General features: G+C 42.0%; 1 protein-coding gene across 4 annotated transcripts in view; it reads right to left on the bottom strand.

Annotated features, from left to right (window-relative positions):
* The window catches only part of LOC137527112 (inverted formin-2-like), a 137450-nt gene that overhangs the window by 25694 nt on the left and 86454 nt on the right, over window positions 1–25302 (bottom strand). For all 4 annotated transcript variants that reach the window (XM_068247512.1, XM_068247515.1, XM_068247514.1 and 1 more), the window contains exons 7-10: window positions 19226–19296; window positions 14226–14333; window positions 7885–7955; window positions 4378–4501 (exon numbers count right to left, since the gene is read on the bottom strand). In XM_068247512.1, coding sequence (XP_068103613.1) covers window positions 4378–4501; window positions 7885–7955; window positions 14226–14333; window positions 19226–19296 — 374 coding nt within the window. The remainder of the gene's footprint in view (window positions 1–4377; window positions 4502–7884; window positions 7956–14225; window positions 14334–19225; window positions 19297–25302) is intronic.

The following is a 25302-nucleotide window of genomic DNA, read 5'->3' as shown; positions in this document are numbered from 1 at the left end:
AAATACTTAAAAACAGTCATAACTGACAGGTAAGCAACTGTGTATAGAGAGTTAAAGGCTTTTTAAGCCTTCTGACGGGAATGCGGAAGTTGGAAGCATAGCTGCAAGCGGTTCAAGAGAGCCCGAGGTCCTGATCCGCAGGGCTGACCAAATCAGGTAGCTGCAAAAACCGCCGCTCCCGTGCACCACAATAGCCCACTTTCACTTGCGTGACCACTGGGTCACGATGTTGCACTGACAGACTGTGTTGTCTCTCATAGCGTGCAGGGAGGCGGGGGAGTGGCAGGAGGCGCAGCCAGGGGGAGAGAGTTGCCTAATGGCAGCTCAGGAAACCCTGTAGGAACGCCCCTGGTGGGCGTTTTAAACAGGGAATTCCTCTCACCTCTGTTTACCTCTAAGTTAACAACAAATCTTGTCGCTAAACTCAGGGGGCAATAGGGGGCAGAGAGTGGCGGTTGGGGGCCACAGAGCCATGTCATTAGGCAGCGAACATGGCTCTGTGTCTCATCTGCCCCCCGAAGATCGACCTCGGGTTTTCTTTCAGGCCTAAGTGACTGCAGCACGATCTAAGCCGACCAAGTGGCCCACACACGGTGTTAAACACGTAAAAACTCTATGCAATTTTTTAACTTCTGTGTATGTACTACAAACTTTTTCTCCCCCCAAAATGGAGAGAGAAAGTAACTGCATCTTAGATTCTAAATACAGGGAGTCCACAACTTATGTATGCCCACCGATATGGACTGCCAACCCGTGTCCTCCTCTGTCCTCTGCCCCCCTTGTGTTCTCTGCCCCCCTTGTGTCCTCTGCCTCCCTTGTGTCCTGTGCCCTCCTTGTGTCCTCTGTCCCCCTTGTGTCCTCTGCCCCCCTTGTGTCCTCTGCCCCCCTTCTGTCCTCTGCCCACCTTGTGTCCTCTGCCCACCTTGTGTCCTCTGCCTTCCTTGTGTCCTCTGCCTCCCTTGCGTCCTCTGCCTCCCTTGTGTCCTGTGCCCTCCTTGTGTCCTCTGCCCACCTTGTGTCCTCCGTTCCCCCATGTTTTCTCCATTCCCCTGTGTAGGACACAAGGTGGGCAGTGGACACAAGGGGGGTAGAGGTCACAAGTGGGACACATGGAGGACACAAGAAGTACAAGGGGGGCACAATAATTGAGGGGAGAGCAACTACAAGACACATCAACTGCTTTTGTGTAAGTGAATGAACATGGCAACCTCAGCATTATTCTGAATATGCTTTTCCTTGAACGACTTTTAAGGGAATCTGCGACAAACAACACAGGTGAGTCAATTAGCTATTGTGGTAGCAGTTGTCTGTACGCTTTCACTGCTCTTTGCTTGGTTTTCTATAAGTCAAAGAACTTTCAATAATTAAATTCACTTAGTAATTCTTAAGATTTCCCCTAAGGGGCAGTGCTAAACCAAGCAGTAGCTCAGACAGAGTAGATCTAAAGAATAACACATCATAAATGACTAGTTGTTTTGATGCATTGTTACAACTTTTAGGCTCTGTGCAAATCTTAGGTATGTGTTAGTTTTTGAACGCATTTTCTGATCAGCTTTCACCAAAAGAAACATCCAGTATACGAGATAAGCATGATTTCAGTTTTCTGCACAGCATTATTCTCAGCAGCGAGTAGGCTGCAGAGAATAACGTCATAAAAGCAGACACTGTTATGCATTCCTTATTAGTTTTGCATATGTTTTTGTTATTAGTTTTTGCATACGTTTTTGATGTGTATAGAGTGGCTGAATTGTGTATTGGTTAAGGGCTCTGCCTTTGACACAGGTGACCAGGTGAATTTCGGGTCCTCCTGTTCAGTAAGCTAGCACCTCATCAGTAAGGAGACATTGGGCAAGACCCCTCAACACTGCTACTGCCGACTGAGCGTGCCCTAGTGGCTGCAACTCTGGTTCTTTGAGTCTGCCACTTGTTTTCAAGGGCCCCTGATGTTTGCTGCTTTCATAGAGGAGACTGCAATAAGAAATTGTGGAGAAAATTCACCATGTTATCAACACTTTTAAAATATACCCACAGAAGATGCTGGCACTATATAAATCCATAGTAATAATGATAAAAATAAAGGTATGATGTTGATGAAAGAAAAAATATTTTTCTAAATTGGATTGTTTTCTCCCTTCCTCTCTTAACCAATTTAAGTTGAAACCACTCAATATATTTCAAAGAACCAGATATAGACTTCCTCAAATAAGAAAGACTACACAGAAATTTTGAAAAAAAACGACAGGGTTTCAATAATATTCTAGAAGCAGTAGAGTGTTGTACCATGTTAGCCATCGATAAAAGCAAGAAGTTTTTAATCAGGTTGGTACCATTTATTGGCTAACTTAAAAAAATATAAGATTAAGCTTTCGGCTATTGTGCCTTCATGAGACGGAATCCTGTATTTTTTAAGTTAGCCAATAAATGTTATCATCCTGATTCAAAACTTCTTGCCAATAATATTCTAGCAATGTCAAATAAACAGATGAATCCTAATACCTTTGAGTTGACCCCTGTGACACCTAGAAAGTAATATTTAGCATGACCGAACAATTATTTTATAAATGAATTCTCTTCTGGACTTACTGTCACTGTATCCTACCTATGTGCTTAGCTACAGGCTGAACCTGGCCCTTTATTGCTGGGGGTGGGCAGAGCTGGTCTGGAATTTTGGTTAGGAACGAGACAAGGGTTGGCTTCTCTTTGTTTGAGGCCCTCTGTTGTTCATCATACACCCTCTATCCCACCCTTTTTTTTTACTGCCAGCCACCCACATACCATAAATTCGTCATTGTTATAAAGATCTACCATATAAACTATGATAGCTAAGTCCATTGAAAACTTATAGTATCTGCTAGTTCTTCAAGAGAACCTGAGCTGAACTTACCTACATACTTACCTCCTGTGTAGTCTACTACTCAATCAGCAGCTGTCAGTTACAACAGAATGTGCAAGGTAATGTCTATGTTTCCCTATGGCTCAAGTGGGTGATATTACAGTTTAACAGTGTGCTGACCAGGAAACTGCTATGGGGTAATGGTCATTTTTAAAATGGAGGACAGAGAACTCCATTGTTCACAGTGGACAAACAGGACATGAGGAGTAGACTACATGGGAGGTAAGTATGACCTGTGTATGGTTATTTTGACTTTTTATTTTCAGTTCAGGTGCTCTTTAAAGGTACAATGCCAGAGTTTTTACTACTAGTGGCTGGATAACGTAATGCCTAGTATAGACGATGCAATTTTCTGTCAAATAAATTATTTTTGACACGTCCGATCTGATTTCCAATAGTTTTTCTAAGTTTTTGAATAGAAGTGATCGGAAAACTGATCAGAAAAATGATTGGAAATCAGATCGGACCTGTCGGAAATGATAGATTCAATCTTCTGAAAAATTGCATTGTGTGTACCAGGCATAATAGTTAAGAGCTCAGGGTTCAACAGGAGACCTGGGTTCAAATCCTGTTCAGTAAGCCAGCACCTATTCAGCAAGGAGTCCTTGGGCTAGACTTCCTAATACTATAAGTAGCTGCTTAACATGAATGATTAGTACTGATCCATCTGCCACTAATAGGAAATGTAACCAATTACCATGTAAGAATGTGTACGTCTACTGAACTGATCCTCCAGATGCAACTGATTGACCTTTTAATTGAATAATTTATTTCCATGTTTATGGGTACCAACACATGCTTGAAACATAAAATAATGCTGACATGTAAAGGTAGTTAGGCTTGCACTCATCATGTGACCACCTTCCTGAGATTAAAGCTACGTACACATTATAGATTAAAATTTGCTGAGGTGGACGATAACAACTGTCTCTGCTGAGGACCTAGCGTGTGTATAGTGGCCCCGATGCCCCTTAGTGTATTGGCAAGCATTTCACCTGACAGATCGACTTAGCCAAGCTATGGCTGAGGGCATTGTTTTCCCAATTCATCCCTTCATGTACTGGTCGTCATCCCTCCATCCCCCACCACCCCATAGTAACAGAGTGTGTCGCTAGCCTGGAGGCTACCAACACATCTGTACAGCCTCAGCCTTGTCACCCGAGAGATCGAGTTCCAATCCCTGCAGGGTGACATGCCTCGTATGTGTATCAATGTTACAAGGAGAACTCAGGTTGACCAAGCAATAACTGTGTGTGTTATGGAGGGGGAGCAGTGACTAATGGTGCAGCTTATCCTTCCTACTTAGCCACCTCCCCCTGAGCTCACTCTGCCAGCAGTGTATACTGGGTAACACACTCATTTCTAAGGGGAAATAGACTGATACCTGTCTGAACTGTCATCTAACTCAGGTGTTCCCAACAGAAACAGAATACTAGCGTATCGTGATCTGTTACATACTTCATCATCAAGGCGCATTACGTTACCTCTAGGAATTCATCCATCTGTAGTTTAAGATCTTGTTGCTCCTGGGCAGCCAGATTATGATGCATTGTATTTACCCAAGACTGCACTTTACTGAACTCTTCAAACAGGCTGTCTTCCGAAAGTCTATTGGGAAAACAGAAATCTAATCAGAGAGTATGTTATCTTATGCCTGGTACACACCATGTAATTTTACTTCAGATTCAGAGAAAAATATCAAATCAGGCAAAAAAAACCCCCAAAAAACCCTACTGACTGTGGGAGAGTGGGTAGAACAATGTGATCTGGCAATGCTCGGGCGTCCAGGATCGTTAAAGATCTGGCATGCTGGGCCTTTGCCAGACACTGGGTGGCCACTGTGCACACACCTACCTATACTGGGGAGGGGACTACTTTATACTGGGACACAACTGGCTACCAATACTGGGGAAAGGGCGAGGGGGCTACTTAATACTGGCTCACACTTGCTTACCTATGCTGGCAGAGGGACCTACCTAATACAGTGGGTTGCAAAATTATTCGGCCCCCTTGAAGTTTTCCACATTTTGTCATATTACTGCCACAAACATGCATCAATTTTATTGGAATTCCACATGAAAGACCAACACAAAGTGGTGTACACGTGAGAAGTGGAACGAAAATCATACATGATTCCAAACATTTTTTTACAAATAAATAACTGCAAAGTGGTGTGTGCATAATTATTCGGCCCCCTTTGATCTGAGTGCAGTCAGTTGCCTATAGACATTGCCTGATGAGTGCTAATGACTAAATAGAGTGCACCTGTGTGTAATCTAATGTCAGTACAAATACAGCTGCTCTGTGAGGGCCTCAGAGGTTGTCTAAGAGAATATTGGGAGCAAAAACACCGTGAAGTCCAAAGAACACACCAGACAGGTCAGGGATCAAGTTATTGAGAAATTTAAAGCAGGCTTAGGCTACAAAAAGATTTCCAAAGCCTTGAACATCCCACGGAGCACTGTTCAAGCGATCATTCAGAAATGGAAGGAGTATGGCACAACTGTAAACCTACCAGACAAGGCCATCCACCTAAACTCACAGGCCGAACAAGGAGAACGCTGATCAGAAATGCAGTCAAGAGGCCCATGGTGACTCTGGACGAGCTGCAGAGAGCTACAGCTCAGGTGGGGGGATCTGTCCATAGGACAACTATTAGTCATGCACTGTACAAAGTTGGCCTTTATGGAAGAGTGGCAAGAAGAAAGGCATTGTTAACAGAAAGCATAAGAAGTCCCGTTTGCAGTTTGCCACAAGCCATGTGGGGGACACAGCAACCATGTGGAAGAAGGTGCTCTGGTCAGATGAGACCAAAATGGAACTTTTTGGCCAAAATGCAAAACGCTATCTGTGGCGGAAAACTAACACTGCACATCACTCTGAACACACCATCCCCACTGTCAAATATGGTGGTGGCAGCATCATGCTCGGGGGGTGCATCTCTTCAGCAGGGACAGAGAAGCTGGTCAGAGTTGATGGGAAGATGGATGGAGCCAAATACAGGGCAATCTTGGAAGAAAACCTCTTGGAGACTGCAAAAGACTTGAGACTGGGGCGGAGGTTCACCTTCCAGCAGGACAATGACCCTAAACATAAAGCCAGGGCAACAATGGAATGGTTTAAAACAAAACATATCTATGTGTTAGAATGGCCCAGTCAAAGTCCAGATCTAAATCCAATCGAGAATCTGTGGCAAGATCTGAAAACTGCTGTTCACAAACGCTGTCCATCTAATCTGACTGAGCTGGAGCTGTTTTGCAAAGAAGAATGGGCAAGGATTTTAGTCTCTAGATGTGCAAAGCTGGTAGAGACATACCCTAAAAGACTGGCAGCTGTAATTGCAGCTAAAGGTGGTTCTACAAAGTATTGACTCGGGGCCGAATAATTACGCACACCCCACTTCGCAGCTATTTATTTGTAAAAAATGTTTGGAATGATGTATGATTTTCGTTCCACTTCTCACATGTACACCATTATGTATTGGTCTTTCACGTGGAATTCCAATAAAATTGATGCATGTTTGTGGCAGTAATGTGACAAAATGTGGAAAACTTCAAGGGGGCCGAATACTTTTGCAACCCACTGTACTGAGGGCACATCTGGATACCTATACTGGAGCAGGGGTCTACTTAATACTGGGGCCACACCTGGTTACCTATACTGGGGGATGGGGCTACTTAATACTGGTGGCAAACCTGGCTACCTATCCAGAAGGAGGGAGCTATTTAGAACTGGGGGCACACCCGGCCACCTATACTGGGTGAGGGACCTACCTAATACTGGGGGTACACCTAGCTACCTGTACTGGCAGAGGGACCAACCTTATACCCTGGACACATCTGAATACCTATACAGGGAGGAGGGGGCTACTTAATACTGTGACCACACCTGGTTACCTAGACTGGGGGAGGGGGCTATTTAATACTGGAGGCACACCTGGCAACCTATACTGGGGGGCTTAACGACTACCTGAACTGGGGCCAAATTAGGCCCAAGGGGCGCATTCGGCTTGCAATACTGGGGGAGTGCACATTGACTACCTATACTGGTCCCAAAATTAAGAACCCTTTGTAAACCACGGGTCAAAAACTTTGCCAACCCCTGATCTAGCATGTGTACAAGGCTAAAGGACAACTTTAATGAGATCGATATGGAGGCTGCCAGATTTATTTCCTTTTAAACAATACCAGTTACCTGGCTATCCTGTTAAGCCTCTAATACGTTTAGCCCTAGACCCTGAACAAGCATATGAAAATATGGTGTTTCTGACATTATTGTCAGATCTGACAAGATTAGCTGCATGCTTGTTTCTGACATTATTCAAATTCTATTGCAGACAAATAGATTATAGATTATTAGATTGTAAGCTCGCAAGGGCAGGGTCATGCTCCTAATGTTTACTGTTTTTGTAACAATATTTGTGCTGCTTGGAACTCTGCTGTACATTTGTTAGTTGTATCTATGTTGCCCTTGTTGTCTTATTGTGCTTTGTAAAGCACTGCGGAATATGTTGGCGCTATATAAATAAATAAATAAAAAATAATAATAATAGATCAGCAGGGCTGCCAGGCAACTGGTATTGTTTAAAAGGAAAAAACTATGGCAGCCTCCATATTTTTCTCACTTCAGTTGTCCTTTAATTCATTCAATGTATTGGTCATGGAAGCTATTCTATTGTATTTGGAACTTTAATCTGCCCCTCTGCTTCTATCCGACACATTCTTACAGCAGAGTGTGAAAGTGTACTAGAGGGAGACTTTGAAGAATATTTCAAACTTTCACAGCAGACAGCTGTTGCAAGAGCAACATTTCTTAAAGGTGTAAGCTGCAAATGTTATTCTTAATGCCAAATTTATTGAAAATATAGGGTTCTCTTCAACACACCAGACATGTCTTCTAATAGTATCTATGTGTGATAAATAATTCTATTTCTGGATGTTTTCAGCACCCTGACTAGATGCCCTTGATATACAATATAAGTTCTCAGTTACCTGCTGGCACTCTGCACATGCTTTAACCCATCTGCAAATGAAAGATAGTTTGGATCCTTCTTCTGAACTTCCTACAGAAGAAGGGAAAATGTATATGAGAAGAAATGCTTAAAGATCATAGCATTAATCTTAAAAGAAACAAATTGCAGGCTCATACTTTTGCAAATTTAAAATAAATTGTATGCCGCTTGAAGTTGGATCAAATGCATTTGAAATTGGATCAATTGCACTTCCGGCTGATTTTTGATAGGTCCAATTCCAAATTGTATATCATTTGCATGCAAGCTGGAATTAGTAGCACCCCATTGACCATCTCTATATATAGTGGTATCATTTCAGAGAGGGGTGCTCATGTGTGCTATTAGCTCAATCTCTTGGTAGGACATGGGTGTACTGGACAAACAAAAGGTATTTGCATTTTGTGATGGTCAAGACAGCTGTTTATTTATGTTGCTTTGTTTGGGAAAAATGACAGGTTAACACTCTTTAAAGCGGATCCGAGGTGAAAAACTAACTATAACAAGTAACTTGTCTATATATCTTATCTAAAGTTTAGCTTATCTAAAGTTTAGATCATTTACACAGCAAATCTAGCTGCAAACAGCTTTAATAGAATATGATTATTTCTTCCTGTGATACAGTGACAGCAGCCATGTTGTTTGTAAACATTATACAGAAGCAGGCTTATCTGCATCTTGATCAAAAAAAACCTAACCCCCCCTCTTTCTCCCTTCTCCCCTCTGCCTCTGAAATCTCTGGCTAGTAATACCCCCCCCCCTCCTCCTGCCCAGACTGAGCTCCCATGAGCCCTTGCTACTGTCTGAAAGTGCCTTGGCTCTCTGAAAACCTGTGGGCGTGGCTTGTTTAGTTTATAGGTGTTAGGCTTGGTGGTGTATTCTCCACGGTCAGCACGCGATGCATAAGCTGACGTGAAGGAGGTACACACACCAGCACAAGGAATCAGGATATCCCCAGTTTAGTGGAGGAGAGGACTGACTCCAATAGGAGATTGTGGCGCACAGAGCCGGTGCAGATCCGAACAGCCACAAACAATACTTTCGTGATAACGTCTCAGCGCAAAGTAGCGCTGAGCGCATAATCAGAACTGAGGAGATCAGGACAGGTAGACAGAATGAACGCTTGCTTAACTAGCCACTACTTAGTGACAGCAAGCGTCCACAATAAAACAGACTGGAATGAGGCAGCCAATGCGTTGCGGCGATGGCGTGCCTCACAAAGACAGGACAGGATAGTCAGGAAATAGCAGGATCAAGATAGATGAACGTAACACAGATAAATATACAATAAGTATGATTTCCTAGCGTATTACAATTACAGCTATCAATGAAACTATTTGTAACGTCTGACTAACATATGTATATATCGGCAATGAACCGATATATGACATAAGCAGGAACACTGACTTAGGACTGGAACGATACAGGGAACAGGACTCAGAAGGATTCGCTATCTCTTCGCAGAGATGAACGCAATCCACAAACGGTAACAGGACAGGATTCAGAAGGATTCGTTATCTCTTCGCAGAGATGAACGCAATCCACAAACGGTAACAGGACAGGATTCAGAAGGATTCGTTATCTCCTCGCAGAGATGAACGCAATCCACAAACAGGACCAGGAACAGGATAACTAGCTCAGCACGGGTGATCACGATACGCGCAACCACCAAAACGTGCTGGAACTGACTAACTGAACACAGGATATAAACAGTTCGTGTACGTATATATCAGCGTCACTGATGTATCAACGTAACACGAATACAAGGAAAATAATAAACGTGCTGGTATGCATATATATGGGCAATGAACCAATATATGATGCAAAACCAGCAAAGTATCTTTAGAACAAGAAACACGGTCTGGGGCTGAGCAACAGCAAGACTAGCTTACACTGAAACTATGATAGCCCGAGGAAACCCTGCAGGAAGCAGATCTTTATACTGAGGTCATCCAATGGGAGCAGACATGCAGATTCCCACACAGGTGAATGATAATCAGTCACAAGCTGACAGCAGGGAAAGGCAGACAAAGCTATGCAGCTTGCATGGAAAGAGATCAGAACTGCCTGAGCTGCAGCACTACTACTGCCAGCAATCCCTGCTGCAGCAGCGATCATAACAATAGGGAATTAGAGTATTAAAACAAAAACAAAAAAGTATTTGGCTTGAGAAATGCCATATAAACAATAGGAAAGGAACACAATTATGCAATAAGTAAAAGTTCATCTCAGATCCCCTTTAAAGAGGATTGTCAAGTTGAAGTTTAGGTAGCAGCCCATTTAGTGGCAAGAAGAATTTATTTATGTTTTGTTACTTGATTTCTGTACATAGTGTAAATAGCTTGTAAAAATCCTGTACATCACAAATAAACATGAGAAATAAATAGAGAAGGCCGGCACTCCCAGCATAATGTTTAAGTGTTGCAGATAGAAGCCGTCATTTCGGGACTCACATGTCCCTTCATCAGGGCATAACAGGTCTAAAAAAATAGACTTTTTCCTGGGTGATAATTGTTGGATAGACCTGTTATGCCCTGATTAAGGAACATGTGAGTTCCGAAATTTTGGCTTCTATCTGCAACAATTAAAAATTACACTTGGATTCCTGGTCTTCTCTGGTTATTTACTATGGACTTAAGGTTTGAATCAAGTGCTCAGGGTATTCGGGCTGAGCACCCCGTATAAAACTTATTTTAAGGGCATGTGGGAAGCACCAACTTTCTCTGTGACAAATAAACATGAGGGTTGTTAAATCACAAAGACTGTCTTTATATATTTGTGTGTGTGTGTTTCCTACCTTATGACACAGCTGGTGCATGGAGCAAACAAATATATCTCCTACTATTTTCTGTAGAATAAACATGGGCTGTGCTTAGCTTAATACTACTACAAACAAATCCCAACCTTTAAGATGTTTCATTAACATTATTCACTTATACAATTAGTGGACAGATCATGCACACACCTCTTCTCCTGCTATTTGTATTGAAAATATACTACCTAACGCTGTCTGTTGAGATCTAACCCAGGGTATTCAGGGCGGCTGCTGTGGATAAAATCTCACCACATGGAAGATACCTGTGGCTGGGACACACACGTGCAATAATACTTCCCAAAGCACTATATTTCTCAGCAGGTACTATTTTTTGAACAGCTGTGCCTCCCGATAAGTACGTAGGCCTTGCTATGTGACAAACCTTGTAAGTGTAAGCTGGGGCTGGATATATATGGAATAATACGTGGAGGTGTAGACGTATCTTCTGGTAAGAGCTCTAGTCAAAAGGTCCGTATACACGCTAGATTTACATCGGTACATACAAACAAACAACGTCGATCAAATGTTACAAAAAGAAATGACGATTAGTTGAAATAACCTTGTTCTCACACTGCGATATTCCAGACGATTATATCATTAGAGTAGTGCGCACACAAGCGGAAGTGACACGCCACATCACATACACATGCAATGCTCTAAAACTATGTCTTCGAACAGCATTTTACACACTGTCCAACTGCACAGTATCTGCCCGTATAATCGACAGAACTGACCTGCCAGTTGGATTGGGCAGAATAAGCGATATTGGTTGCACATCGTTTGGCTACATTTTACATACAGATTGTTGTGCGATACAGCAATATCTGTTGATCACTGCATGATTCAAATTACTTTTATCTTAAGTGTGTGTGTGATGCTTTAGTGCAGGGGTGTCAAAATCAATCACATAAGGTGCAAAAATCTAAAACACTAGTTACAGGCCATATTGTTTAATAAAATTTAACAGGATGTTGTCTCCAGGACCCCTAAAAAAGTTAGCTGCAATACCTGAATGTTGCCAATACACTGGTGTACTCCTCTGGGTGGGACGGCAGCATGCTACCGACTACAGTAGAGTAAAAGAGGAAATATTAAGCGACAGCCTGTGCAAACCAGAAGTTACATGTGTATTGTGGAATATCCAGGCCAGTGGATGGGGCTGGAGTGGACGGGGTGGCAGCAACAAACAGCTAACATCTGTCTCGCTTAAAATGAGTGCTTACTCACAGCTTTTGGCAGTATTGGCAGTCAGGGCAAAGATGCCAGGCATTTATATGTTTTCAGCGAATGTGTGCAAACAGTAGACCTATAGTACAAATTCCAACAGGAGATGGGGGGGTGCATGTATTTAGAGGAAAATGTGTGCATGCCACATCTGCACAATCCAAAAAAGCTTACATAGAACTGCACAGACTGCAGTTACACGCACAAATATATAGCATGCATTAATTTCCTCCTTTCTTTTACTGCTTATAGCCATGCAGATTTGAAGCTCTTTAGGGCCACATAAAATGGTGTGGGGGCCAGATACGGCCCGTGGGCCTTGTGTTTGACACCTGTGCTTTAGTGAGTAATAAGTGCAATGTTCTCCCCAGGCTAATTTTTGTCAGCACCCAGCTGTTATCGTTTTGCCTCCTCATCTTCCTCCTGTGCTATAAGCAGAGTTGCGCCGGCCCTGTATCCCCCCCCCCCTGCACCCCACCCCGCTATTTTTTCATGCCACCCGGCTGGAAAAAAATTCTGAAGTGATAAAGGATATGTCCAGGAAGATTAAAAAATCTAAATCCAGTTACCTGGGGCTTCCTCCAGACCCTGGCAGCCGTCCTTTGCCCTCGCCGCAGCTCCGGTGGCTCCTGCTGTCCTCCGCTACAGAAGCCAACCTTGCCAGGTTGGCTTCCGGGTCGACTTCTTGCGCGCTCCACCACGCTTAACTACGGCCTACGGTCCGCATCCGGCCCATGTCTGATCCGCGAACAGGTGCCCAGATTCCATACCTATCACCCCCACCCCCCACAGAGTTACGAGCGGTCGGTAGCTGGAGGTAACTTACAACTCACCTGATTGCCGATTCAAGCATTGCATCTCCATGGCAACAGTGCATCACATGACAACCATAAGAACGTCCCAGCATATTACACGCTGGCTGTCACCCATTTGTGACTCTGCAGGGAGGGAGGGGGGAAGAGAGGAATGCAAAGTTTGGCCAGCCCTGCCCTAACATATCCAAGTGATTCCCTTTCAACAGACTCTAAGCAGTTTATCAATCAAACATTTGATTGGACATGCTGTAAAATCTCTGTACAGTGGGGGTGAAGCAGTGGTGGATGATCAATGGTCCATAGTATTGCACCGCATGGAGCAACTCTACCACTCTTGCTGTTCAATCTATGCTTGATATTTTTCTACTAAAATCTATCGAGACCGTGCTGTAGGGAAGGAATCAATCACTGTTAAAATGAATTTCAATTGCATAGTGGTTGATTGGTTTAGCATATCAGGACAGTTTTATAAGTAAAAGATATTTGGGCCTGGAGCATGTTATCATAAACAAATAAATGCTCATTTTGCAGGGGAAATAGATTGACACCTTTGCTATGTACTGATACTGGGAACATGATTTAATAAAATAAATACATGTCAAATGTTTTCTTAAAATCCAGGGTCATAATCCACATTTGTTTCCATCATATTTTTTCTCTTTTGTGTCTCTTCTGTCTTGATTGAAGAACACTGCCCTCTACTGTCTCGCAAACCTCCCCAGCACAAACAAATGGGATGCCTGGCATCAGCATATATGAACCTGCGGCCAAGGTTTCTCATTGGTACAAGGCAAGGGGAGGACAATTGTATTGCCAGTAGAGCCTCTTTTTAATCGTCCTCATCCAGCAAGCCATTTGAGTTAATATCCTCAGATTTGGTGGGAAGGGTAACTTTGTCAGCACAGAGTATAGTTGGCCTGTTAGGAACCTAATGGGGCCTTCCTTGATAGATTCCAGCACATGTGAAGTGGAGATATGAATTTAATCTAGAAATTGTGCACGGTGAAAATGCTTGAGCTATATGTAATAAAAAGTGAGGCTGTTTGCCACTCTCTATTCAGTGATGAGTTCTTCTAGAGCAGAGTTCCCCAACCCTATCCTCAAGGCCCACCAATAGTACATTTTGCAGCAAACCAATGACATGCACAGATGTGGTCATTAGTGTCTCATCAAAGCTGATTAACTAACTACCTGTGTGGATTTCCACAAAACAAGCACTGTTGGTGGGTCTTGAGAACAGTTGGGGAACACTGTAGAGCATACAACCCTAAATACATAGTCTAACCCTTTACAGAGATGGCCAGGAATCAAAGACAGAGTTTCCAATGAGCTATTGCAGGTCATGTGTGCATCTACCTTGTGGGATTCTCACAGTTTGCAAGATGGATTTCTTTAGGTCCACTATGTCATATTTTTAGACTTCTCTCAGGTCTTAAACCTTTATCTCTCTATTCACATTTATTCACATACCATGACCACAAAATGCAACAGATTCATCCCAGGTTTGTTGGCTTTTGTGTCAGCAAGTTTGAGCAGAGATGACACACGAAAACCAGCTGCATTCCCAGCATATCCACCCTGTAAAAACACAACGTGTCACACAATGAAAACGAGGTGAAACAATTTGTTAATAAATGTTACTAAACTTAATAGGTTGTATATTATAAGTCTACATCAATGAATATGATGGTGCAGTATATAGTGGTAGTGCAGGACCATATTATGTATAAACCACTCTACTATATAGATGTTGCTCTGTGAACATTACATACATACATACATTGCACAACAGAAAACGACAAAGTGACAATGATCAATGATCGTTATGACAGCCACATTTCTTCTTGAAATTCAAGCACTCTACAGGTGTGGCACAAGGACTGCTGGTGAGAAACTTCTGTTTTATCATTTCCAGACATAAGGATGTACGGCAGAAACAGAAATCAGTAGCTGAAGTGCAATTCATACCCTCACATAGCAAGCTGAGCAAACTGAACTACAGAGTCACACACTATTCACATCATAAACGTGTATCACTATAATATCGCTCACACTGGTCATGTAACTACAGCATCCCAAACAATGTTCATGGCTCCGTACTGCCCCACAAAATGTCATGCTTCTGTAAACAGGACATTTTATTATATTGTCCCAAAAACCGGTCACGATATTATGCTCTCCCACAAACGAGTTATGTTATTAGTATCCTACAAACTGCTCATGTTTCTATAGTGTCACTCAGTTTGTCATATAACATTGTACAGTAGAATCCTGGTTATTTAGAACTCAGTTGACCACAACTCCTAAGCATCCAGGACAAACTCCCAGCCTTGCAGGAATCACAATGCTCTTTTTACACTAAAGTATACAGTGATAAAACATTACTTTAAAGAGAAACCCTAACCAAGACTTGAACTTCATCCCAATCAGTAGCTGACACTCCCTTTCCCATGAGAAATCTTTTCCTTTTCTCAAACGGCTCATCAGGGAGCTCTGTATGGCTGATATTGTGGTGAAACCCCTCCCACATTGTGATGTCAGGACCATGGTCCTGACAGTTTCCTGTCTATGAACCTCATTGCATTGTGGGAAATAGCTGTTTACAGCTGTTTCTGACTACCAAAAAAGCAAGCAACATCTCCTTCCACTGACATCAACTGCCAGCAGTAAAAATGTCACCATGTGATAAATGTCAGAATGTAAATCAGGTAGAGGAAAGATTTTACAATGTGCAAACACTGACTAAATCATTTATACATAATGGCTGTAAAAATGAGGCACTTTTTTATTACATTATTTTCACTGGAGTTCTTCTTTATGTTTGTTGTCTTGAAAGACAACTATCGTGAAAAATTGTACAGTTTAAAATACATACATACTGTATAAGATGTTCAATTTTTCCTATGTTGCTGTCACTTACAGTACCAGTAGGTAGTGAAAATCTGTTGAGTTTTGGTATAGTCCGTTTCTTCAAGGGGGATTCTCAGTAATTTATTTATAAAGCACTTACTGAATGGCAGCTGCATTTTGGACTTTCACATCCAAAAGGCTGCTGCTGCGCGTCCCCGCGTGTGATCGCGCACATGCGTCCCCGTGCCGCCCCTGTTAGCCTGGAGATCAATGAATGGGACCATAGTTTTCATTCATTGATCTAAGTACCCGTAAGTCCCCGGTAGAAAAACTGACAGCCTCTCATCAGAAAAAAAAAATCACGTCCTCCTTATTGTTGTGCTTGCTCATAGAAAAACAAAAAAATCACTCTGGCCATCTTGTGGCCGAATAGTAAAACTACATGCACATACATTTTTATCACAAAAAGACACAATGCATTACATTTACAATTAACTGTTTGCCTCCCACACCCCAAAAATACCCAAATAACATTTTTAACTATACAAAAATTACAATTAAAAAACAAAACAAAACATAAATAGTTACCTAAGGGTCTGAACTTTTTAATATGCATGTGAAGAGGGTATACAACTAATATTTTTTTAAATTATAAGCTTGTAAATAGTGATGGACGCAAAAGTAAAAAAATGCACCTTTATTTCCAAATAAAATATTGGCGCGATACATTGTGATAGGGACATAATTTAAATGGTGTAATAACCAGGACAAATGGGCAAATAAAATACGTACAAACGACTGAAGGCTGCAGTGGTTAATGTCTTTAAAATTAACATCATGTATTTATACGGTCCAACTAACTGGTCATGGCCATTATATTATTCCATAAATGTATTATGTTATTATACTATCTTACAAATTCATCAGGTTATGATAGTGTCGTACAAGTGGTCAAGTCATTTTATTGTACCACAAACTGGTTTAATACATCTGTATGTTGAATATGAGAGATCAGATAATATTTACATACTCTATACATATTATATACATGGGTTGGACAAAATAATGGAAACACCTAACATTTTGGCATCATAATCTTTGAACATGTTTTAAGCAATCAAAACTTGACATATGTTAATTTTTTTTGTTTATTATTTTTGTTATATATGTTAATTTTTTCTTGTTTATTATTTTTGTTATTTGATATGTTTAATTAAAATAATAGTTTTTTACAGATATTTACACCAAAGTTGGTTATAATTTATAAAAATGGCAGATCTTTCAGACTTTCAAAGAGGCCAAATTGTTGGTGCTCGTATGGCAGGCGCTACTGTAATAGAAACTGCCCGAATGTTTGGCATTTCAATAGGTACTTTCTCAAAAGTAATGACTGCCTTTGCAAGAGAAGGAAAAACGTCCTCAGCAAAGCACAGTTGTGGCGGAAAGTCGAAGTTTTCTTTGAGAGACCGTCTGACTCTTAATCAAATATGTTAGAAAAGCTTGCATGACCACGGCTCCTAATTATCACTGCAGAGCTGAATGAACCCCTACAGAACCCAGTTTCCACAAAAACTGTTAGTCGGGAGCTGCACAAATCTGGATTCCACGGAACAACTGCAATTAGAAAACCTCTGCTCTCAAAGACAAATGTTTCAAAGCGTTTAGAGTGGTGTAGAAACCACCAGAATTGGTCCCTCGAGCAGTGGAAAAATGTGATTTTCTCTGTTGAATCATTGTTTACCTTATTTCCGACCTCCGGCTGAGTGTATGTTTGGAGACAGGCGAGAGAAGCATTTCATCCAGACTGCCTTCTCTCAACTATAAAACATGGTGGGGGTTCTGTGATGATCTGGGGGGCTATTTCTTCGAAATCCGCCGGGCCAGTGATTTCCCTTCATGGAAGAATTAACAGCCGAGACTATTTAGGAATTTTGGGCGACCAAGTTCATCCTATGGTTCAAGAACTGTGTCCGGAGGGGAATGCCATCTTTCAAGATGATAATGCCCCAATTCATACAGCTAGAATTGTTAAAAGAATGGCATGAGGAACATTCTAATGAAGTTGAGCATCTCATCTGGCCACCACAATCCCCAGACCTCAACATTATTGAGCATTTATGGTCATTATTAGAGATTCAAGTAAAAAGTCGATTTCCGCCGCCATCGTCTCTAAAAGAACTGGAGGGTGTTTTAACTGAAGAATGGGCTAAAATTCCTTTGGAAACAGTTCACAATTTGTATGAATCAATACCTCAGATAATTTAGGCTGTAATTACCGCAAAAGGGGGACCTACACCACATTAAAATATATTTTGTTGATTTTCAAGGTGTTTCCATTATTTTGTCCAACACACACACATATATATATATATATATATATATATATATATATATATATATATATATATATATATACACACGCACACATATATATATATACTATATATTAATTCGTTTTTTAACATTTTTTAAAATCAGATTTTGGTGCCTCCTAGCAATGCATTATGGCAAAGGCTATTAGAACATCTCCAGGCAGCTTGTCGTGCCTGTGATAATAGTTATAAATATAGTTATGAAGTTTGAGATTAATTTCTCTGGACACAGTCGCAAGAGGAAAACTGACTCCAGAATGGACAGAAGAATGGTGAGAATGGTAGACAAATAGCCAAAGAAAACAGAGGGACAAGCTGAACTCCAAGGTCATGGTCCGTCAGTGCTGATCACACCAACTGTTGTTTTCTGAGTACCCTAGTTTACTGGAAGAAAACCAAGGAGGACTCCACTGTACAAAGAGAAACAAAACAAAGCAAAACTAGTGTTTGCTAAAAAGCTGATTGACAAATTTCAAGGCTTCTGGGAGAATGTCCTTTGGACAGATGAGAAATAACGGGAGCTTTCTGGCAAGCTACATCACATCTATGTTCACATATGGAAAGCAATCAAGCTTATAAAGAAAAGAACACCATAACGATTGTAAATCATAGAAGAAGCTATGTTTTGGGGTTACTTTGCTGTATCTGGCTTGATTCTGTGCAGGGAACAATTAAATGTCAAGGCTATCAGGACATTCTGAAGCAAAGTTTACTGCCCAGTGCCAGAAATCTACGTCTCAGACACAGATCATGGACCCTCTAACACAGATAATAACTCAAAATACACACTTAACTTCAGCAAAGGATGGCTAAGATTTAAACCTTAGGCTAAACTAATATGGTCTTCTATGAGTCCTGCTTTGAAAATCTATGGAAATAACTGACAAATGCGATCTGGAGGAGACACCCTTCAAACCTGACAAAGCTGGAGAGGTGGGCCAGACTACCTGCTGACAGGTGCATAAGTCTCATTGGCAAATAAAGTGACTGCCTTTAAATGTTACACACCAAAATACTAGGTCAAAGGTTGCATCATTGTTGTCCATGCTATTTAAAATGTGTGTTATTTTGCGGAATCAAAACACTAAAGCAAAGTTGGATTTTAGCTTAATGCAGAACAATCAATGATGGGTTCTGACTGCTTTTGCCATTTTCAAGTTATTTTAACAACAATCATGGATTATTCTATTGATGGATATCAGCAAATCAGTCCACATCTGTGTGTAATTAATGCAGTGTTTTACTTACGGCATTCATGAAATTTCCAGCTTTCAGGACCAGCTTTAAGATAAAATGTAAATCTGAGCAGTGCAGCAATTCTGAAAATAAATAAAAGTTTATTTTTTAAATAGTACAGTTCCTCTCAATGCAGTTTCACCCAAATATTGTTCTCACATGGTTTTATCACAAAAATGGATATTTAGTATAATATACAGTGATGAAAAATGATTTCGTGTACATTTTTACAATTACGTCCATACGTAACTAGGAGTTGGACATTCAAAGGAATACGTGTAACCCATTCCTAATTTCGCGTAATTTTCACGTAATTTTGTGCCGACTTTGGCGGTTAACAGCACAGCCCCCATACATGCTAGTGCCACCATCGCTAGGTATGTAAACCCTCTGCATACCAGCAGTCTCTGGCACCTTAAGGACCAGAGACCACTGGTACCAGAAAACGGCGCCTCGCAACAAATCGCCACATAAACCCAGCGATCTCGCCGGTCACATCACTCTCCCATCGCTGCAGGCCCCTCCTTCTGCCGTCTCTATGACAGCAGATCGCTGTCAGCCGGTCAAGAGACGCTTTCATTGGCTCCTGACGCTGTCTGTCAATGTAAGCCAATATGATTGGCTCACAGTGATCACGCGGTCAGGAGCCAATGATAGTGGCTCCTGACCTGCTCACAGCGCTCTGCCGTCTTATAAATCAGCAGGGTAAGTGAATTGCGGCGGATGCAGAGCAGAGAGGTCGGCCGTAGCGCCGGCGGAGAAGGTGAAATCGAGATCCTGTCAGAGCCGCGCAACCACCTGCAGGACGTAGATATCTACCAACGCGGTCCTCTATGACAGCAGAACACTGTCAGCTGGTCAGGAGCCACTTTCATTGGCTCCTGACACTGTCTAGCCACATAAGACAATGTGATTGGCTCACAGTGATCACACGGTGAGGAGCCAATGAAAGCGGCTCCTGACCTGCTCACAGAGCTCTGCTGTCTTATATACGGCAGGGTGAGTGAACTGTGGCGGGTGCAGAGCGGTGAGACTGGCGGTAGCGCCGGCGGAGAAGGTGAAATCTAGGTTCTGTCAGAGCTACGCAGCCACCTGCAGGACATAGATATCTACCAACGCGGTCCAGAAGGGGTTATTATTATCATTATAGTAGTGGCTGGAATGTGTAGTGGTTAAGGGCTCTGCCTCTGACACAGGAGACCTGGGTTCGAATCTCGGCTCTGCCTGTTCAGTAAGCCAGCACCTATTCAGTGGGAGACCTTGGGCAAGACTCCCTAACACTGCTACTGCCTATAGAGCGCGTCCTAGTGGCTGCAGCTCTGGCGCTTTGAGTCCACCAGGAGAAAAGCGCAATATAAATGTTCTGTGTTTGTTTGTTGTTTGTTTGTTATTTATTGTATTTATAAAGCGCCAACATATTACGCAGCGCTGGACATTAATTTAGGTTACAGACAATATTTAGGGGTGACAAACAGCAATATGACAATACAGGAATACAAGAAAACCAGATCACACAGCACAGTATGAGTACAAGGTAATGCTTAGTCAGTCACTGGATGGAGCATGGAGATTAGGCAAGTTAGGTTCACTCAGATGCATAGCATGGGTGCACCATAATGGAGGTGCATGATCAGGTAGGTCACAAAAGGAGGAGGGCCCTGCCCAGAGGCTTACAATCTAGAGGGAGAAGGGAATTAGTAGGAGTAAGTAAAAATAAATAATTTTACAAAAAGACCATGTCGTTTTTGAGAAAATCGATTTTAAAAAGGCCAAAGAAAAATGTTTTTTAAACTCAGAAAAATGACACAGTTTAAAAAATATTTTTCCTTTGCATTTTTACAATCGAGTTTCTCAAAAACTACAAGGTCTTTATGTAAAAATACTTTTGTTTTACTTGTTCCCACTATTCCCTTTAAAGGGAACCTGAAGCAAGTAAAATTATTTAAAATAAACACATGACGTAGCTGCACATGAATATTACATACTAACCTCACCGTGATCCCTTCCAGTTCAGACAATATTTTCTCAGAACTGAAATATATCAGTTGCTGTCAGTTATATATCAGCAGCTGTCAGTAAAAACTGAATATGCAAGGTAATGTCCATGTTTCCCTATGGCTCAAGTGGGTGATTTTACAGTTTAACAGTGTGCTGACCAGGAAGCTGTTATGGGGTAATGGCCATTTTTAAAATGGAGGACGGAGAATTCCAGTGTAGTAGTAGTAGACTACACATGAGGTAAGTATGACCTGTGTATAGTTCTTTTGAATTTTTATTTTCAGTTCAGGTTCTTTGTTGACAATACGCATGGAGGCTTTGCTATTAACTGCTAAAGACAGCAAGAAATTACCGTATATACTCGCAAGCAAGCAAAATTTTTGACCCCCCAAAAGTGGGGGGGTCGGCTTGCTTGCGAGTCATGGGTGGATAGGTGCTGTCCCTCCCCGCTCCCCCCGCGGCCGCCGCCGCTGCTATTACCTTAGGCGGCGCCGCTTCCTCTATCCCCATCCTCCTCCTGTAACTCATTCACAGCAGCGCGCCCCCCGCTGCTGTGATGACGCAGGAAACCATAGAGAGCGGTTCCCATAGTAACGGCATCGCCGCTACAGGAAGCCGCTCTCTTTGGTTTCCTCGTCATCACAGCAGCGAGAGGCGCGCTGCTGTGAATCAGTTACCGGAGGAGTACGGGGATAGAGGAAGCGGCACCGCCTAAGGTAATAGCAGCGGCGGCCGCGGGGGAGCGGGGAGGGACAGCACCTACCTACCCACCTACCTACCCATACTGGGGCACTATGCTAGCTATATGGGGCACTATACAAGCTATACTGGGGCACTATACAAGCTATAATGGGGCACTATACTAGCTATAATGGGGCACTATACTAGCTATACTGAGCACTATACTAGCTAAACTGGGGCACTTCACTAGCTATACTGAGCACTATACTAGCTATACTGAGCACTATACTAGCTATACTGAGCATTATACTGGCTATACTGGGCACTATACTGGCTATACTGAGCACTATACTAGTTATACTGAGCACTATACTGGCTATATTGAGCACTATACTAGCTATACTAAGCATTATACTAGCTATACTGAGCACTATACTAGCTATACTGAGCACTATACTAGCTATAATGAGCACTATACTAGCTATAATGAGCACTATACTAGCTATACTGAGCACTATACTAGCTATACTGAGCACTATACTAGCTATACTGGGGCATTTTACTAGCTATACTGAGCACTACCTACCTATACTGGGCACTATACTAGCTATACTGGGACATACTGGGGGGATCACGCGGCCAGCGTTTCCTACCCCCGGCTTACATGAGGGTCAATCATTTTTTCCTGTTTTTTGGGGTAAAAGTGGGGGGGTCGGCTTACATGCGGGTCAGCTTGCTTGCGAGTATATACGGTATATAAAAATTAGACAAAATTGTGAAATTACGATTCCTGATTACGTTTACGTGCAAAATTAACTATGATTTCTGCTGAAATTTCCTATTACAAGTTTGTGAATTTAATTGTGAATTACTATGTAAAGTTAAGATAATGCTAAATTTGTGCTCATGACTAATAATATACAATAATGTATCGGTAGTTACCGGTAGATGTTTAGTTCCTTTTGGACAATCTCGTCATAAGCTAGGTGATTATGCAGTAATGTGGATGATCAAATTATTGCAAGGATTCGATCCTAGAGAAAGAATGCATTTCCATTTAATTGTGGTCTGGCAGTTGATGACCTTAGATGCTTTGTTCAGACAAGACCATAAAGCAGCTGTTCTCAGATTCTATTATTAGCATGCAGGTCATTTTATAGGTTTCTTTCATTCTAGTTTAGAAACCGTTTCTGCAGGTGAGTTCTTAAAGGACATCCGAGGTGAAAATAAACTGATGAGATAAACAATAGTATCTATCCTCCTTCTCCTAAAAATAACATTTTTAGATATCCCACAGTTTTATTTTATATTTAATTCTAGTTTTTAAAGTTTCATTGTCTCTGCTCAATGATAGCTTCATTTAAGTATGCCAGAGCTCAAATCTATTAACTATTGACCCTTTTGATATTTTTCCTGCTCACAGAAACAATTTACTGACAGGAAAGTGTTTTATGGCTGTAATTTCTTACCAGTGAGGGTCACTCTGTATTCTGACTCAGTCCTGACCCAGACAGAACTGCCACTTACATGCCTCTTCCAGGCAGAGAAAGAAAAAAAAGGAACACAGCATACTTATTTGTGTGCTTGGCACTGTACATACACATGTCTATCTCATCATGTCACATGTCACCTTGGTTGTCCTTTAAAGTGGATCTGAAGACTGTATTCCACATTTCCTATTATTCATACTAAAATATTTGTTGCCATTTGCCCCCTCTTGCTTGACCAGGCAACAAGAAAATCTTTCACACAGCTTTATGTTTTCTCCTTCATCAGCATGGATAGTGCCATACTGAATCCCTCAAGTTTTCTGAATAAGAAACAGATGTGTAACCGCAAGGAAGAGAAACTGGAAACCTTAATATTTGGTAGGCGATATTACATAAAATTAGGCTTCCCCAGGATCCTTCCCTCCAAACATTAACCTATTTCTGTCCTAATCTATACATAATCACCATGGCTTCAATTCACTAAGCATACCACAAAACTGACACAGGATTGGGTCATGCAGAGAGAAGAATCACAGATTGATGCCTGACCTACTCTACAGCTGGTAAAATATTACATGCAGGGCTTAGGGCTCTTTCACATTAGACAACGCATGCAGGAGCCGTTCTCCTGCACACGTTGAATAGGCTGCGGCGTGTCGTCAGGATGTTGCAGTGTGACGCTTAGTAGCGGCGGTAATAATTAATTAACGGATGGGAAAACGCAGATTCCCAACGACAAAATTCTCCTAGGTGCGTCGTACCGCAACGCATCGAAACACAGCGTCGGGTGTGAAAGGTAAAATGAAAGTCTATGGACTTTCTTTCATTTTACCTTGGTTAACGCAAAGTTTCGACTTTGCGTTGAATCGACGAAAAATGGCTCTAGTGTGAAAGAGCTTAGTGATTTGAAGCAACATTTCTTGGTAAATTACTGAACTTTACTGCATCTACGGAAATCTTAGTGAATTAAAAAAAAAAATCTAAAATACTGAATACGGTATTTTACAGACCTAAAATTTTCACCGACCAGCCCTTAGCGAATTGAAGCCTATACAGCTGAATCAAGAAGATATTTAGTTACTGTAAAGGCCCATACACACGGGCTACAACTGTAGCTGGAAACACATGGTGCGCGCATGTTGCGGCAACAAGTCCTCCATGTGTATGAGGCGCGCGCAAGCAACTGTTGCTAATCAGAGCTGTCTCCAGGCGATTGACTTGTTCAATCCCCGGCAACAGCTGTTGCAGCAACCGTCCCTAGTCTCAAGTCGGTGCGGTCGTGTGTATGCTAGTCTCTAGCAACTGTTGTGAGTCCGACAGTTCATTGAACCTGCGACAGAAGTTGCTGAGCAACAGTTTCCGCTATGTTGCAGACAGGTTGTTGCCGCGTGTATACAATCGTTGCTTGTATACAACTGTCGTTGCTGGAGACTTTCAACTGTTGCTTGTCTCCATGCAACTGCAGACATCCGTGCCTCATGTGTATTTAGCTTAACAGTCACAGTCTTCCTTCCAGTAGGTGGTGAAGGATGAATGGCACATCTGCCACACCCACATTCTAAAGTAAGGTAACCACGGGAGGCTGTAGAACTTTTTTTTTTGCTTGAATGTAAAACGTGTTGCTTGGCAAGAGACACACACTACATTATGACATACAGGTCTTATCCTTTCTGTGAAATCATTCTACCAAAGAATGGTTAAAGTGGAAGGAAGTTAATGTTTTGGAATGGCTGTGTCAAGCCACTTCTGAACTTCTGAAGAAAACTCAAGCCGAAACTCAGGTTCAGGAAGACATACCTAGCTGCAGTAAGGGAAGCCTTAGGATCATATTGAGGCTTCCTCAGCATTCTACAGAGCCCCCTTGCTGAGTGTACAGGACCCCCCTGCATATCAGGGCTGCACAGGCGGCACAAACTGCGG

Source organism: Hyperolius riggenbachi, chromosome 8 (genome assembly GCF_040937935.1).
Source record: "Hyperolius riggenbachi isolate aHypRig1 chromosome 8, aHypRig1.pri, whole genome shotgun sequence".
NCBI classification, from domain to species: Eukaryota; Metazoa; Chordata; class Amphibia; order Anura; family Hyperoliidae; genus Hyperolius; species Hyperolius riggenbachi.
This window is presented reverse-complemented; position numbering and strand designations above follow the sequence as displayed.